The following is a 16,779-nucleotide window of genomic DNA, read 5'->3' as shown; positions in this document are numbered from 1 at the left end:
ATTCAGCAGGATCAGAATTGTATTTTCTACATACAGATGTTATTTTAAGCAGGATCCGAATTGTATTTCTACATACAGATATTATTGTAAGAATGCATTCTGGCTCTTAAGAAAAACAACTATTTAAAGCAATTTCTTAGATTGTTAAAGAAATACTATGTAAAAGGGGAAAGGGAGGATTGCATGCATTCCCTACTTCAACCTTCCAACACATATGACTATTAGTAAACAAATAACTTTCTCAGTATCAGGAAGGACAGCTGGGGAGGGAAACAAGGGGGAAATTTGCAGTCCTTATGTCCGTGAATTGCTGGACCCCATTATGATTGCATTGGATGCCTGCAGTGTTCTTTGGGGTATTTTGTGTAATGAGTCTCTCAAACTGCCCCTTTTACCAATGCAGTACTGATAAAACCCTTTTTTTCCCTTTTATAGCAGACCGAAAAAGCTTTTGCACTATCCATAGCACAGGATATTTAAAAAGCTGGCCGCCAACAAAAATGGGACTAGATGAAGACAATGAGCCTGATAATGAAGGCTGTAACTTAAGCTGTCTTGTTGCAATTGGACGGTTGCATCCTCATGTAGTTCCTCAGCCAGTAAATGGAGAGATAAGGGTTAAGCCAACAGAGTATGTTTCTCGACATGCAATTGATGGGAAATTTGTATTTGTAGATCAGAGGTAAGAATGACATCTTTAATTTATGGTACCAATGTAATAGTTTGGTGCTGATGTTTATTCTGTAGCCTTCAAATGGCAGAAATGATGTTCAAAGCAGAAATGATGTCTGTATGAAACTATATATGTATATTCAAATAACTGTGTATATTAGGGTTGCCAATCCCAAGGTGGGTGCAGGAGATCCCCCAGGTTGGTGCCCCTCCCCCCGTTTAAGGGTCATCAGAAAGCGGGGGGGAGCGGTGGAGAAAGAAATTTCTTCTGGGCATTCCATTATTCCCTATGGAGACCGATTTCCATAGGGTATAATAGAGAACTGATCTACAGGTATCTGGGGCTCTGGGTGGCCTGTTTTTTGAGACAGAGGTACCAAATTTACAGCATAGCATCTAGTGCCTCTCCTCCAAATATTCACCAAGTTTCAAAATTATTGGACCAGGGGGTTCAATTCTATGAGCCCCCAAGGAAGGTGCCCATATCCTTCATTATTTCCAATGGATGAAGTCATTTAAAAGGTGTGCAATCCCTTTAAACGTGGTGGCCAGAACTCCCTTTGGAGTTCAGTTATGCTTACCACAACCTTGCTCCTGGCTCCACCCCCAAAGTCCCCAGATATTTCTTGTATTGGACTTGGCAACCCTAGTGTGTATCTGTGTGTCTCATGTCTGTGTAAATTTTACTTCTATAATATAAAGCTTATTGATTGCTTCAAAATACTGACACACAGTTAATTGTATAATTGTCTTATTCTTTTGTTCAAAACAATGGGTATACTTCACTTTCCAACTCCACATGCCTTCTCCTTCAACCAACATAGCATAAGCTTCTTTGCTCATGAGGGCTCTCTGCCAGGAGCTTTGAACTCATGATACCCCATTAAATTGTTAAAAAAAATACCCACAGTGCTCCAGAATCAAATGTACCGGCTCCCATTCTTCTGTCACTCTGGAGAGGAATGTGTGAATTTTGAAAAGGGGAGAGGGGATCAATGGAGACAATTCTGTGAAGTTTTTGAACTTGCAATAATTTCTTCCAAATTGGTTCATAAACCAAGAATGCTATTGCCTAGTCTTAGGAAAGGAAATTAAAAGAATACATGTTCTTCTTATATGTAAAAAAATGGAACCTTTCAGTCTTTGACAGGAGAGCTGGGGTTGTTGGATGGATGCTGAGTTTTTACAGTTATAAGTGAAAATTAATAGGATTTTGTGGCATTCCTACCATATTTTGCATCTTGGAAAAATATTGAGACCAATCTTTAAAAACATCAAATGATTAGTACTAGCAAGAGCACTGAGATTGCAATTCACATAAGTTCGTCATAACACACTGTATGCAGTGTATATGCATCATGATACAATATACACAAAATACTTCATTAGTTATGGTTATGTAAAAGTAAAAACAGTGTTCTAGAATTAGCTTTTTACAAACTTTTCTTTTAATATACTTAATACAGAACTCTAGCATTATTATCCCACCCAGACACCGTTGGAGGGACAGTGGCTCAGTGGTAGAGCATCTGCTTGGGAAGCAGAAGGTCCCAGGTTCAATCCCTGGCATCTCTAAAAAAGGGTCCAGGCAAATAGATGTGAAAAACCTCAGCTTGAGACCCTGGAGAGCCACTGCCAGTCTGAGAAGACAATACTGACTTTGATGGACCAAGTGTCTGATTCAGTATAAGGCAGCTTCATATGTTCATAATGGCATAACATACATATTTAGACATATAGAAAGCAGAAAAAGAAGGTTTAAACGTTTGAAATAAAACCAAAATATATACATAAATTACATCAACAGTCATACATGGTCAGATTTAAATTTAAGAATATCTACCAAAAAGTAAGTTCAGTGGTGCTGTTACTGAGAATAGCTGAATTTCTCTGGAAGCAGGTACAGATGAGTGTGGTTTGGCAGTTGTGATTATTTGAATACTTGGTCACTTGGAAGATGAAGAATGTGGAACTTCACAACTTTGGAGATCAAATTGGCTGGCTTTCCATTAAACTGACAAAGCATTTGTTTTAAAACCACCATTCCTTGTGAAGCTGAAGCCTGCCGATTTTTGTGTGTGCCATAACTAGAGTATCCTTTGTTTGATTATGAAGATTTTCTTGCTAAGTGAAGTCCAGTCGATACCAATTTCCAGTATTCTTCTCTGTTGTTAGTCGGTGTTAAAACAGAAGTTTGTGGAAGTAGGTCTTTGAGATATATGAATACATTACAAAAATCAATGTGTTTTGTACACATTGCACTGGTGTCCATATGAGATGTGAATTGCAGCTTATGTGCTTTTGGTCATGTTTATAATGTATAAAAATAAAAGCATGGAAAAAATCCATGGATGTGAGGTTGCCAAATCTTGCCCTTAGCAGACATTTCTGACCTGGGGAAAGTTAGTGCCAGGGGTTGCAAAAACCAAATGGACTAATATCAAAATGGGTTGAAAAAATAAAGTTCCCTTATATTGAATCAGAGCATTGGTCGATGAAGGATGATATTGTCTTCTCTGGCTGGCAGAGGAGATGTTCTAGCATTGACCCAGGGTGTGTTCCCATAAGAATTGGGAGGCTATACTGGAAAGGCAACAAAATCACCTCTCTTTCTTCTTCTGTCAGTGCAGCTTTGCTGATGGAAGAGGTAATATGGATGATTCTGCATTCTTCCCTAGAGAGTTTCATAGTTGTTTTTTTGTGCTCACCAAAATTTCCAGTTTTTTCTCCCTCAATTAGAAAAATAAAATGTGGGGGAGGGGCAACAAGCTTTCCCCTTGAATTTTCCCAAGACTTTCTTTACTCATCCCCCTTCCTCAGCGTGGCCTCCAGCCCTGTGTGGTTGTTAGTAGGGGTGTGCGCTTGGTATATGCCAAGCCAAATTAGTCAATCTCATTAATCGAATTAGTTGATATTATTCAGCATTTATTCATGCTCAGCTGAAGCAGTGCAAGTTCACCCATCTTTCACGGGAACTCTCACCATTTCTGGGTTCCTCTCATATGGCTTGGATCTGTGAGAGCCATTTAAAGGGAAAGTTTCCTTTAAATGGCTTTTGCAAAGCCAAGCCACACGAGTGCCTTCCCTTTCCTCCTTGAGTCATACCACAGCAGGGGCATGCATCTGCAATTGAAGGGAAGGCATTTAAAGTCTTCCCTCTCTGAGGCATGCCACCATGGTCCAGCTCAGGGAGGAAAGGCGTTCTAAACCACTGCCTACCAGCTATATGTAGCTTTGCTCACTGTACCTGATTCCTCGTCTGAAGAAGTGTGCATGCACACAAAAGCTTACATTCTGAATAAAACTTTGTTGATCTTAAAGGTGCTACTTGACTCCTACGTTTTCCTACTTCCCTCCCTGTGTCACACTACAGTGGCCGCACACCTTGGGAACAGAAGGTATTTACAGAGACATATCGGAGGAAAGAGAATGCATTTAAAGATACCACAGTCTCTTTAAATGCGTTCCTTTCAGTCACTGAGGCATGCGACAGCTGCAGCATAACTTGGAGAGGGAAGGTATGGACCTGAATAAATTCGGCAATACCTGTTAGATCCTGAATAATAATGGGATTCAGGAGTATTGGCATCTACTGATATTTTTGGGTCTGGTATACCTGAACCTGAAAAAAGCCAATTTTTTTGTGCACACCCCTAGTTGTTAGTCTCATGACCCAGAAACCTTCTTTCCTGGGGGCAAAAAAAAATACTGTGAGAAAAGATCAAGGGAAAGATCACCTTCTGTGCTTTTTGCTGAGTGGTCACTAAATCTAACGCTTGAAGATACCTGATGATGAAGGTAGTTATGCGTGGCCACATGATATCGTCTTCACACTTGAAGAAAAGAAAAAAAAACATGCTTATGGATGGAACCATTGCGCTTATCTCTGTCCTTGAAAAACTACATAAAGATACTGGCACTAAATTGTTAGGTAAATGAAAAATTCTGGAACCTATTGAAACTTCTCAGATTCAGAATAACTTATTATTTTTGAAACATTTCTGGCAATGTTCTGGGAAAAACATTAAACTATTAGCTTGGCGGATGAAGGACAAAAAGCAATCAACAGCTGTTCATTCAATCAAAACTCAAGACGGCAATTAAACTTTCCAATCCAAAAACATCAGCTTTGCATTTGCAAATTTTAATGAAAATCTCTATAAACAAACCCCGACCCAGAAGAAATTTAGACATACTTAACTTTAAAAAACTGTTTTAAATCTCTCTCATCAGTTCACAGAGATATATTGGAAGTAGACAACACGTTGGAAGAATTTGTTTCCACTATCAGAAACTTAAAATCTAATAAATAACCAGGTATTGATGGGTTTCCTTTTGAATTTTATGAAACATTTTTATAAAACATTTATCAACTGCTCTTTTGAATAATGAAGCCAAAATTTTTGCATCTATATTAGCAAATAGATTAAAATGAATAGTCTCTGAGTACATTTCTCCTGACAAAACAGGTTTCATTCCAGGCAGACAACTGACAGACAATATTTGCCGCATTATCAATATGGTTAAGCACAGCAATGCTATCAGGGCAGGGTCTTTAATCTTAGCTCTTGATTTCGAAAAAACGTTTGACTCGGTGGAAGTACCATATATGTTATGTTTATTTTAGAAAATGGGATTTGGTCCAAATTTTCTTAGAGTTCTACAGTCCATTTATACCAATCCAAATTCCAGAGTAAGGGTACATGGTTTTAGCTCTTTCATATTCCACTCAAAGAGAGGTACAAAACACGGCTGCCCTTTATCACCTTTAATTTTTGCTTTGACCATGGAACTTTTGGCTGAGGAACTTAGAAGAAACACTCTATTCTCTGGCATTAAAGTGGGTGGTAGAGAACAGAAAATCAGCCTATATGCTGACGATATGTTTCTGAACCTTGTCAGTCTTTACTAGAAATTCACAGGACTCTAAATGCATTTGACAGAATTTCAGGACGTCATAATAACTTCTAAAAATCTGAAAACTACCCAATCTCAATGTCTTCTGGGCTAGAGGATCAGATCAAAAGTCTCTTTCCATTCAGTTGGTGCACATCTACTTGGTGTCATCTGGGAGTTCATATTCCGATCAATTTAGATGAGCTAACCAAACATAACTTCGATGTGATGCATTCTAGTATAATTGTGCAGCTTAAAGATTGGAATTCTCTTCAGCTATCAATACTGGATTGCACTCATTTGATTAAAAAAGAATTTTTCCTAAACTTTTGTTCCTATTTCGGGCTTTACCGATTTTTATCCCAGCAGCTGCCTTTAACAAATGGCCAATGTCTCTCTCATCCTTTGTGTGGGCCTGCAAGAAATCCTGCCTGAATAGTCGTATTTTATTAGGCCTTCAATCTTGGGTGGAATGGATTTACCTTGATTGAAAACGTACCAGCAGACATTGTCTAATATCGTCTGGATCCTTCATTCAAACTATCCAACAGACTAGATGGCAATAGAGGAATCATTTATGTCTGAAAGAAATGTTTTGGCTTCCTAACTTCACGAAGACCTAACTCCATGTGGAAAAAATATTTTTATAAGAATGATGTTACAAACTTGGGATCGTAATAAAGCGACGCTTGCTCCGGGAATCTCTCCATGCTACATTTTAACAATCAGCCTTGGTTTCCCGCTGGTAATGTCCCAGGAGCTTTTGATATTTGGTCAAAAGCTGGTTTATCTCTTCTAGTAGATCTCATTCACAATGGCAGAATAAAAGAAGAGTCTTATTTTGATACCCTCTTTGGGATGACATCCCCACGGTTCTGTTATCTTCAGCTAAAAAATATGATTGAATCTCTTACACAGATGGGTGCGCTCCAGAGGCCTTTCACTGCCTTTGAACAGATTTTATCTTTAAATGCTACTTTCCTGAAAGGCATGTTAGCCAAATTGTACAAGATCCTGAAAGCCTCGAATTGTCCCCAACATCTCAGCTACCAGACCGCATGGAAAGAGGACTTAAATATAGACTTTTCCCGTTGATCCCTTTCTTACTGGTAAAACAAAGATTCTCAGTTTTGATTTTTCACAAGAAGTTTTAAAAATAAGTACTTAATACCACTCTTCTAGGTTGACTGGTATTGCCAGCCAATATCTAACCAAAAGAGAAGGGAAAATACAAAAAACCTCCCCCAAAGCAAAAATGACTAGCATATTATCTGACAAATAAGTGCCAGTTACAAACTAATAATGCTACTGAAATTTCACTTCAGTTGAATCAGGTTCAGTTTTACCTTTTGAATCAACTGTAGTGCTTTTTGTAGTAATTACAAACTATTATGAAACTTGGAACAAACACATACCCAGGACTGAACATGGATATTGGGTTTTTTAAAATCTCATTACATATGCTAAACCTATTCTCACCAAGTACAGCTGTATAACCACAATATTCCAATGTATTTCTCTTTTAGACCAGTGTATCAGAATGTTTTTTTTATATTGACATTATCAAATAATGGATATTGGCTGTTTATCTTGTTACATATACTAAACCCATTTTCACTATATTTTGATGTATTCTTTTTTTTCTTTTTATGACTAACTAGAATGATGTTTATAATACATGTTACATTTTAAAAAGTAAATTGGGTGGACAAGAACATCTTTAAGAAAAAAGTGTCCTTAAGAACATAAGAGAAGCCATGTTGGATCAGGCCAATGGACCATCCAGTCCAACACTCTGTGTCACACAGTGGCAAAAAAATTTAAATATACACACACACTGTGGCTAATAGCCACTGATGGACCTGTGCTCCATATTTTTATCTAAACCCCTCTTGAAGGTGGCTATACTTGTGGCCGCCACCACCTCCTGTGGCAGTGAATTCCACATGTTAATCACCCTTTGGGTGAAGAAGTACTTCCTTTTATCCGTTTTAACCTGTCTGCGCAGCAATTTCATCGAATGCCCACGAGTTCTTGTATTGTGAGAAAGGGAGAAAAGTACTTCTTTCTCTACTTTCTCCGTCCCATGCATTATCTTGTAAACCTCTATCATGTCACCCCGCAGTCGACGTTTCTCCAAGCTAAAGAGTCCCAAGCGTTTCAACCTTTCTTCATAGGGAAAGTGCTCCAGCCCTTTAATCATTCTAGCTGCCCTTCTCTGGACTTTCTCCAATGCTATAATATCCTTTTTGAGGTGCGGTGACCAGAACTGCACACAGTACTCCAAATGAGACCGCACCATCGATTTATACAGGAGCATTATGATACTGGCTGATTTGTTTTCAATTCCCTTCCTAATAATTCCCAGCATGGCATTGGCCTTTTTTATTGCAAACGCACACTGTCTTGACATTTTCAGTGAGTTATCTACCACGACCCCAAGATCTCTCTCTTGGTCAGTCTCTGCCAGTTCACACCCCATCAACTTGTATTTGTAGCTGGGATTCTTGGCCCCAATGTGCATTACTTTGCACTTGGCCACATTGAACCGCATCTGCCACGTTGACACCCACTCACCCAGCCTCAACAGATCCTTTTGGAGTTCCTCACAATCCTCGCTGGTTCTCACTACCCTGAACAATTTAGTGTCATCCACAAACTTGGCCACTTCACTGCTCACTCCCAACTCTAAATCATTTATGAACAAGTTAAAGAGCATGAGACCCAGTACCGAGCCCTGCGGCACCCCACTGCTTACCGTCCTCCACTGAGAAGACTGCCCATTTATACTCACTCTCTGCTTCCTATTACTCAGCCAGTTTTTGATCCACAAGAGGACCTGTCCTTTTACTCCATGACTCTCAAGCTTTCTAAGGAGCCTTTGATGAGGAACTTTATCAAAAGCTTTCTGGAAGTCAAGGTAAACAACATCTATCGGGTCTCCTTTGTCCACATGTTTGTTCACCCCCTCAAAGAAATGTAACAGGTTAGTGAGGCAAGATCTTCCCCTACAGAACCCATGCTGAGTCTTCCTCAATAACCCGTGTTCATCAATGTGCCTACTCATTCTGTCCTTGATAATGCTTTCTACCAACTTTCCCGGTATTGAAGTCAGACTGACTGGCCTGTAATTTCCCGGATTCCCTCTGGAACCCTTTTTAAAGATGGGGGTGACATTTGCTACCTTCCAGTCCTCAGGAACGGAGGCAGATTTCAATGAAAGATTACAGATTTTTGTTAGAAGATCCACAAGTTCAACGTTGAGTTCTTTCAGAACTCTCGGATGTATGCCATCCGGGCCCAGTGACTTATTAGTTTTTAATTTGTCTATCAGTTGTAGGACCTCCTCTTTTGTCACCTCAATCTGACTCAGGTCTTTCAACACCCCTTCCAAAATTAGTGGTTCTGGGGCGGGCAAAAAGTTCTCATCTTCCACAGTGAAGACGGAGGCAAAAAATTCATTTAGCTTCTCAGCCATTTCCCTATCCTCTTTCAGTAATCCTTTTACCCCATGGTCATCCAAGGGCCCCACTGCCTCTCTGGCTGGTTTCCTACTTCTAATATATTTGAAGAAATTTTTATTGTTGGTCTTTATGTTTTTTGCAATATGCTCCTCATAGTCCCTTTTTGCCTGCCTGATCACAGTCTTGCATTTGATTTGCCACAGCCTGTGTTCCCTTTTACTAATCTCACTTGGACTGGTTTTCCACCGCTTAAAGGACTCCTTCTTACCTTTTACAGCTTCCATTACTTTGTTTGTTAACCATGCAGGCCTTCTCTTATACCTGATTGTGCCTTTCCTAACTTGTGGTATGTATTTTATCTGAGCTTCTAGGATTATAGTTTTAAATAGTCTCCAGGCTTCCCCAAGGGTTTTGACCGTATGTACCTTTTCTTTCAGTTTCCTCCTCACATGCCTCCTCATCACAGTGTATTTACCCCTTTTAAAGTTAAACGTGGTTGTGGCGGTCTTTTTGGACAACTCCCTATTTATACAAACGGTGAAATCAATAACATTATGGTCACTGCTCCCAAGTAGCGCAATCACTTTTACATCTCTCACCAAGTCTTGGGCATTACTTAGGACCAAATCCAGGATCGCTCCACCCCTGGTAGGTTCTGAGACCATCTGCTCCATAGCACAGTCATTGCTTAGTTTAACCCTACTTGCTAGCAATAGGGCAATTAACAGACAGCTTTTATTGGTTTCCCTCAAAAATGCTATCCAGACCAAATGTTCTTTCAATTTGTCAATTACACTATTTTGCCATTGGATTTTAACTTGGTACCATTTTGCACTCTAAACCACTGCCCACCAGCCATATGTAGCTCTGCTCACTGTACCACATTCCTTGTCTGAAGAAGTATGCATGCATACGAAAGCTTACATTCTGAATAAAACTTTGTTGATCTTAAAGGTGCTACTGGACTCCTATATTGTTCTGTAGTAACATTAGTTACTATATTAGTAAAGGCTGGTTCCCACACCTTACATCAATGTAAGGCTTTAGTTCTGGGGCTGTATTTACACCATTTAGCATTGATGATTGCATTTAGCATCTTGGTATTCCGTGGAGCTGAGATAAATGAAGCGAGAACTAAGATGGCTAGAGAGAGTGTGGCGAAGAGTTTGTGACAAGACTACAAGAGCATCTTTTAGGTCCTTTTTTCAGACCTATGAGATGGCCATGAAGGCCATGAAGAAAGAGTTCTATGCAGCCTCCATTGCATCTGCAAAATTGCGCCCAGCCCAGTTATTTAGATTAATTCGGTCTTTGACTTCTTTGCCTCAGGGCATTCCAAATTCTAGAGAATTGGCTATTGGCTGTGAGGCTTTAGCGACCCACTTTGCAGATAAAATCTCATCACTTGCCGTGACCTCCCAGCCATGTTTGATACAATATGTGAACCGGAGGCCCTTTGTTCATCTTTGGGTCCGATTTTGGACCACTTCAGCCTGCTCTCTCAGGAGGAGGTTGACAAGATCCTAGTGACTGTGAAACTGACCATTTGTCCTCTTGATTCCTGCCCATCATCCAGTGGTGAAGAAGCCGGGACTCCCCTGCATGAGATTGTTAACACATCCTTGTTTTCAGGAATGTTCCCAGGGACTTTGAAGGAGGTAGTGGTTCACCCTCTCCTGAAGAAAACCATCTTTGGACCAAACGGTCCTTACTAACTACCACCGAGTATCGAACTTACTGTTCCTGGGTAAGGTAGTGGAGAAGGTGATGGCAACACAGCTCCAGGCTTTCTTGGAGGAAACTGACATCCTGGACCCTTTCCCGTCTGGCTTTCGCCCTTCCCATGGGACAGAGATGGTGCTAGTCACCTTAGTGCTGGTATGCCCAACAGGTAGATCGCAATCTACCAGTAGATCACAGAGGAGTCAGAGGTAGATCACCAACCCCACTTGGTCTCATGGTTTGCTGGACAGGTGTTTGGGGGGTTTTTGATGATTGTTTGGTGTGGTGGTATTTGATTATTGGTGCCAGTATGATGAATTCTTATTTTTATTTTTAGAACTGCATGTGTGGTTTTGGCATCATCCAGAGGTCTTCAGTTCCTGTTGATCTTTAATACTTTGGGACAGTGACAGTTTTGGACCAGATTCAGCCAGTGTTAACTTAGCACCCCAGCCACCCCAGTAAAACGAAGATGAGTGTTCCAAAGAAGAGCAAAACCTACCACTTCCATGATGAATGGGAAATGGACTACTTCTTCATCATGGTGAAAGACAAGTGTTGTTGTCTACTTTGTAACAGTGCTGTATCCTTGCCCAAAAAGGGTAATCTGGAGCGTCATTATAAGGCTCTGCATAGCAATGTTTGGTGCTGATTTTCTACCCAAAAGTGAAATTTGTAAACTGAAGCTCAAAGAACTTAAATCTAAATTGGCTGCACAGCAACAGTTGTAAAAGGTCAGGAAATATTCAGCTCTTTCCATTCTTTTGTGACAAAGTGTAATCTTCCATTGCATAAACTTGTTTCCCTCACTACTGATGGAGCAAGAGCAATGACAGGTGAGGTTAACGGTTTCATAGGCCTCTGTAGACAGCATGACAACTTTCCAGATTTCCTTTCTTACCACTGCATCATTCACCAGCAAGTTTTGGCAAGCAAGAGACTCAATACAAAGACTGTCATGGACATCATTTTCAAAATTGTAAATTCAGTTCGTGGAAGATCACTTCAAAGACGGCTTTTCAATCCTACTCTTGATGAAGCGGCAGCGGAAATCATTTTGCACACAGATGTAAGGTAGCTAAGTAGGCACAAATTTCTGCAAAGATCTCATGATTTGCTGAATGAAATAAGAAGGTTTTTGAAGTAGACGGGAGATGACAAAGCAGAGTTGGAAGATGAGGAGTGGTTATGTGATCTGGCATTTCTCGCTGACTTTACAGGCGAACTAAGTGATATGAACATTGAACTACAAGGTAAAAACAAATGCAATGGCGAGATGATGAGTACAGTTGCATCCTACAAGAGTAAATTTGAGCTAATGATGACTGACCATGCAAACAACACTTTTGATCATTTTCCTAATACGCAGGACCATCTGGGACAATATCCAAATTTTGTTTTTCAGAACAAGAAGTACATGACAGAAATCTGCCTAGAGACAAATTTCCTAATTTGAGAAGATGCAGTGAAGCTGTACACTTCTGTTTCGGTTCAACTTATTTGTGTGAATCTGCGTTTTCCCAGTTTGCCACCAATGCAAGGGCCTTTTTCCATCTGAGGAGGGCCCAACAGTTGGCCCCCTACCTTGCCCCCTGTGATTCATACAATCGTCACTTTCATATTAGACTATTGTAACTGTCTACATGGGGCCGCCCTTGACCTTGTTCCGGAAACTCCAGTGGGTACAGAACGCAGCAGCCCGGTTATTAACATCGAGCCCTATACGGGTGCAGATGCATCCAGTGCTGCACAAACTGCACTGGCTTCCCATTGATTACTGGATCCGTGGAAGGTGTTTGTCCTTACTTTTAAGACCCTCTATGGCCTGGGGCCTGCATATCTTCAGGACCACCTCTCCCCATACGAGTCCCCATGGGCTTTGAGATTATCCACACAACATCTTCTCATGATCCCTGGTCCTAAGGATGCCCAATTGGCCTCAACAAGGGCCAGGATCTTTTCAGCCCAGGCCCCTACCTGGTGGAATGAGCTCTCACTGGAGATCCGGGCCCTGCAGAACTTACCTAAGTTTCACAGAGGCTGTAAGATGGAGCTCTTCCACCAGGCTTTAATTGATCTAACAGGCATCCTCTGAAATCTTCACTTCCCCAGCACCTTACTATCTAGGTGCTTATCTAGGAGAGCCAGTTTGGTGTAGTGGTTAAGTGTGCGGACTCTTATCTGGGAGAACCGGGTTTGATTCCCCACTCCTCCACTTGCACCTGCTAGCATGGCCTTGGGTCAGCCATAACTCTGGCAGAGGTTGTCCTTGAAAGGGCAGCTGCTGTGAGAGCCCTCTCCAGCCCCACCCACCTCACAGGGTGTCTGTTGTGGGGGAGGAAGGTAAAGGAGATTGTGAGCCGCTCTGAGACTCTTCGGAGTGGAGGGCGGGATATAAATCCAATATCTTCTTCTTCTTCTTCTTAAACTGTGCCAATTGTCTGGATTATGGTCCTAAACTGTGCCTATTATCTGAAGCTGTACCAATTGTTTGAATTGTGGTCTCAGGCTGTGCCAATCGTCTGAAATATGGTCTTTTTGATTTAATGTATATGTATTATATTTATGAGAGAGCTTAATTTTGATATGCCTCATTGTTATTGTAATGTTTTAATGTTGTAAGCCACCCTGAGCCCCTTTGCAGGATAGGGTGGGGTATAAATTGCAAATTAAAATTAAATTAAAATGAGTGCCTACACATACACATTTGTATGTGAACAGGCATGTCTAATGTATCACAAAAAGCTAAGTGAGTAGGGCCTATTTACATAGAGCTTGATTCATAGTAGATGTTCTGTGTACAAATGGACAGGAGTGTGAGCTAAAAAACTCATTTCTGTAGAATATACATTCTGTCATTCACATTAGCTAGATCAATCAGTCATTCCTCCACAATTGACAGTGAAAATTAACAGGACAATGTGTCTCACAATATAATTGAGGCTGTAATAAACATGGCTGGGATTGTCAAAAAGACATATTGGGAGGTGTTACAGGTAGAGCTGAAATTATGGAGTACAAGCCATCTTTTGTGCCACATTAATTGTATTTTTAGATCTGATGTGTTTTAAAATTGAATGAAATGTGGAATGTGTAACACATACACAGTAAAAACTTAGTTTATACAGCAAAAGCTTTGTAATCCGGCATTCATGAGGAGGTGCTTATCAGTTAACCAAATGTGCCAGATACTCAGGTATATTGCTTTGCTTTGGCCTCTACCAAGAGGAATCCACAGCAACCAAACCCCATCTCATGGGGAATACCATGACAACAGTCTCCATGTCTGGAAGAAGCCTCCACACCCCAAATTGTTGCATGCAGTGGGCAGACAAGAAGTTCATTCTGGGGGCCCTCTAGCACAGCTGACTCCTAGCATCACAAGGCTGACTGAGAGGAAAGGAGGCACCTGAAGATGATGTCAGCTGGCAGCACTGGCTGTCAGAAGCCTAGTAGTTGCTGGAGACATTAAGCTGGCTGGCTGAGGGGTGGAGAGTGGGACATGCATGTGCCTGACAACACAGGGCTATGGTGACTGGGAGGGGAGGAGGGAGATTGTCCTCTGGGTGAGGTGGGTTAACTGGCTGTTCTGGATAACAAAGCTTTTACTATGTTATATAAGTACAGCTGCTGTTGACCCTGCTTCTTTATTGGCAGCTTGATCTGCAGAATCTAGCAAGGAAAAGCTGGGCCTGCTGGGCTTTTAAAAGCACAGGAGTTGGCCGTGCTTACTTATTTCTTTTATAGTTGAATAATTGTATAGTTTTAAGCTATCAAAAAGCTCAACAGCTTTTTTATATTTTAGGGCAACTGCCATTTTGGCATACCTACCACAGGAACTTCTAGGTACTTCATGTTATGAATACTTTCATCAAGATGATATAGGACATCTGGCAGAATGTCATCGACAAGGTAACATGTTTCATCAAAAAACGATTACTATGAATAAAGTAATTTTCAATGTGTGTGGTTTTTTCTTAAGGCAATTTTGGTTGGGTTAAAATTCTGTATATAGACTGAATATGGAAAAACCCTACATTAATATTTTAATATTAACAGTAGTATTGCAAGTTTGCCACACTATGAAGGCGTAGAAATGAATTTACATGCAAACCTAGATTATAGTTATCATGACTATAAGGAAACCACATAGATTTATTGACTTTTTTCTTCTCCTCTTTCAGTTTTACAGACGAGAGAAAAAATTACTACTAATTGTTACAAGTTTAAAGTCAAAGATGGATCTTTTATTACACTGAGGAGTTGTTGGTTCAGTTTCATGAACCCATGGACCAAAGAAGTAGAATACATTGTCTCAACTAACACAGTGGTTTCGTAAGTGTTCTTGGTGTACTTGGACCTTTAATCATATACCAGTTTTCTGGGGTGAAATTCCTCCCAAGTTGCATCCCCCCCCCCAAAAAAAAATGCATAAAGAAGTGGATCTACAACTTTTTCCTTTTAGGACATTATTATGGCACATAAATAAACAACTTACCAGGGCTTTTTTTTGTAGAAAAAGCCCAGCAGGAACTCATGTGCATATTAGGTCTTACCCCCTGACATCACCATTGTTTCACACAACGCTTTTTTGTATAAAAAGCCCAGCAGGAACTTATTTGCATATTAGGCCACACCCTCTGCTGCCAAGCCAGCCGGAACTGTGTTCCTGCTCAAAAAAAGCCCTGCAACTTAGAGTAAAGAAAAAGTACTGGACTGTCAAGAAATCCTCTGAATATTGATTTTGTCATTTTGGGTGTTTTTTCACTTCAGCCAGTATAGCATACTGGAGTAAAGAATAGGGCTTTGGAAAGGAAAACTTGTTCAGAGAAGAAATGAAGTGATTCTAAGTGCAATTAGGATGGCACAGAGGACCAGAGAACATTTGCCTCAGCATGGGGGAATATTATGCTCCGGGTAGAAAACTACCCCAGGGCAAAATGCATTTACAGTTTGTAATCTTTGATGTTTTCCTGTAAAAATTTATAGTTCCAAATGGTTGTCCAGTGCGAACAAAAATTTATTTAATTTTATTTATTTTATTAAATTTATATCCCACCCTCCCCGCGAAAGCAGGCTCAGGGGGGCTTACATGTTCATGAAGATAACATGGAAATAAAATTACATTAAGATATAAAAACATTTAAAAATGATAGTTAATAATAATAATAATAATAATAATAATAATAATAATAATAATAATAAAATTTTATTTATATCCCGCCCTCCCCGCCAAGGCAGGCTCAGGGCGGCTAACAACATGTCCATACAGTAATTTGTACAAAACTTTAAAATCAACATTAGTCTTAAAACCATTCTAATTTAGAATTAACATAAATTGGCAATAACAATAGGCATTTCTGGTGCTATTCTGTCGGTTAGCATGATGGCAAGAGTTACTTAGATGAACTCATCAATCCTTCAATCAGCAGTCTGCAAAGGGCATCCTGAAAAGGGTGGTCTTGCAGGCCCTGCGGAATTGGTTGAGGCTCCGCATGTTTATGTTGACTTTCTGATATCTTTTGTTCCAAAAATAGTTCTTGTTTCAAATTTAAAAATAAAACTAATAGCTTCATAAAGGAACTTAACAGATGTGAGGCATTCAGTTTTTAAGGACTGGAAAAAATCTACTCAAACATTTCACCTTATTTTCAGACTTTTGGTGATGCGAAAAACACTTATTCCTGCCACCCTAAATAGGTTGGTGGGTCGTTGATTTCTTTGTAATACCATTGGAATGTAGCTTGGGATAGTAAATAAACCCCAAATACCATTTGTGTTTTTTCTCAGGGTTGACATAAAGCACTGATGTACAAAACAGGGGATACTCTCTAAGTTTGTAAAATAAAATTAATAAATGTAACTTATTAAGATAATAATCATCCATGCAAAAGCATAAAATGCTTTTATCAGGAAAATCCTCACATTCTCATGTAGTCAGCAATGAAGAACAAGAGTATTGTCTTACGGTTTGTGATTATCCTCATACATAGAAAGTGTTTGATCAGCTGTTTCTATAGATGCA

The 16,779-nt window shown here is 40.1% G+C and overlaps 1 protein-coding gene across 4 annotated transcripts in view; it reads left to right on the top strand.

The window, feature by feature from the left end:
* The window catches only part of BMAL1 (basic helix-loop-helix ARNT like 1), a 123,395-nt gene that overhangs the window by 73,374 nt on the left and 33,242 nt on the right, over window positions 1–16,779 (top strand). For all 4 annotated transcript variants that reach the window (XM_060262108.1, XM_060262110.1, XM_060262109.1 and 1 more), the window contains 3 exons: window positions 436–682; window positions 14,560–14,666; window positions 14,939–15,089. In XM_060262108.1, the coding sequence (XP_060118091.1) occupies window positions 436–682; window positions 14,560–14,666; window positions 14,939–15,089 (505 nt within the window). The remainder of the gene's footprint in view (window positions 1–435; window positions 683–14,559; window positions 14,667–14,938; window positions 15,090–16,779) is intronic.

The sequence above is a fragment of the Heteronotia binoei genome, chromosome 21, assembly GCF_032191835.1.
Source record: "Heteronotia binoei isolate CCM8104 ecotype False Entrance Well chromosome 21, APGP_CSIRO_Hbin_v1, whole genome shotgun sequence".
Lineage (NCBI taxonomy): Eukaryota > Metazoa > Chordata > Lepidosauria > Squamata > Gekkonidae > Heteronotia > Heteronotia binoei.
This window is presented reverse-complemented; position numbering and strand designations above follow the sequence as displayed.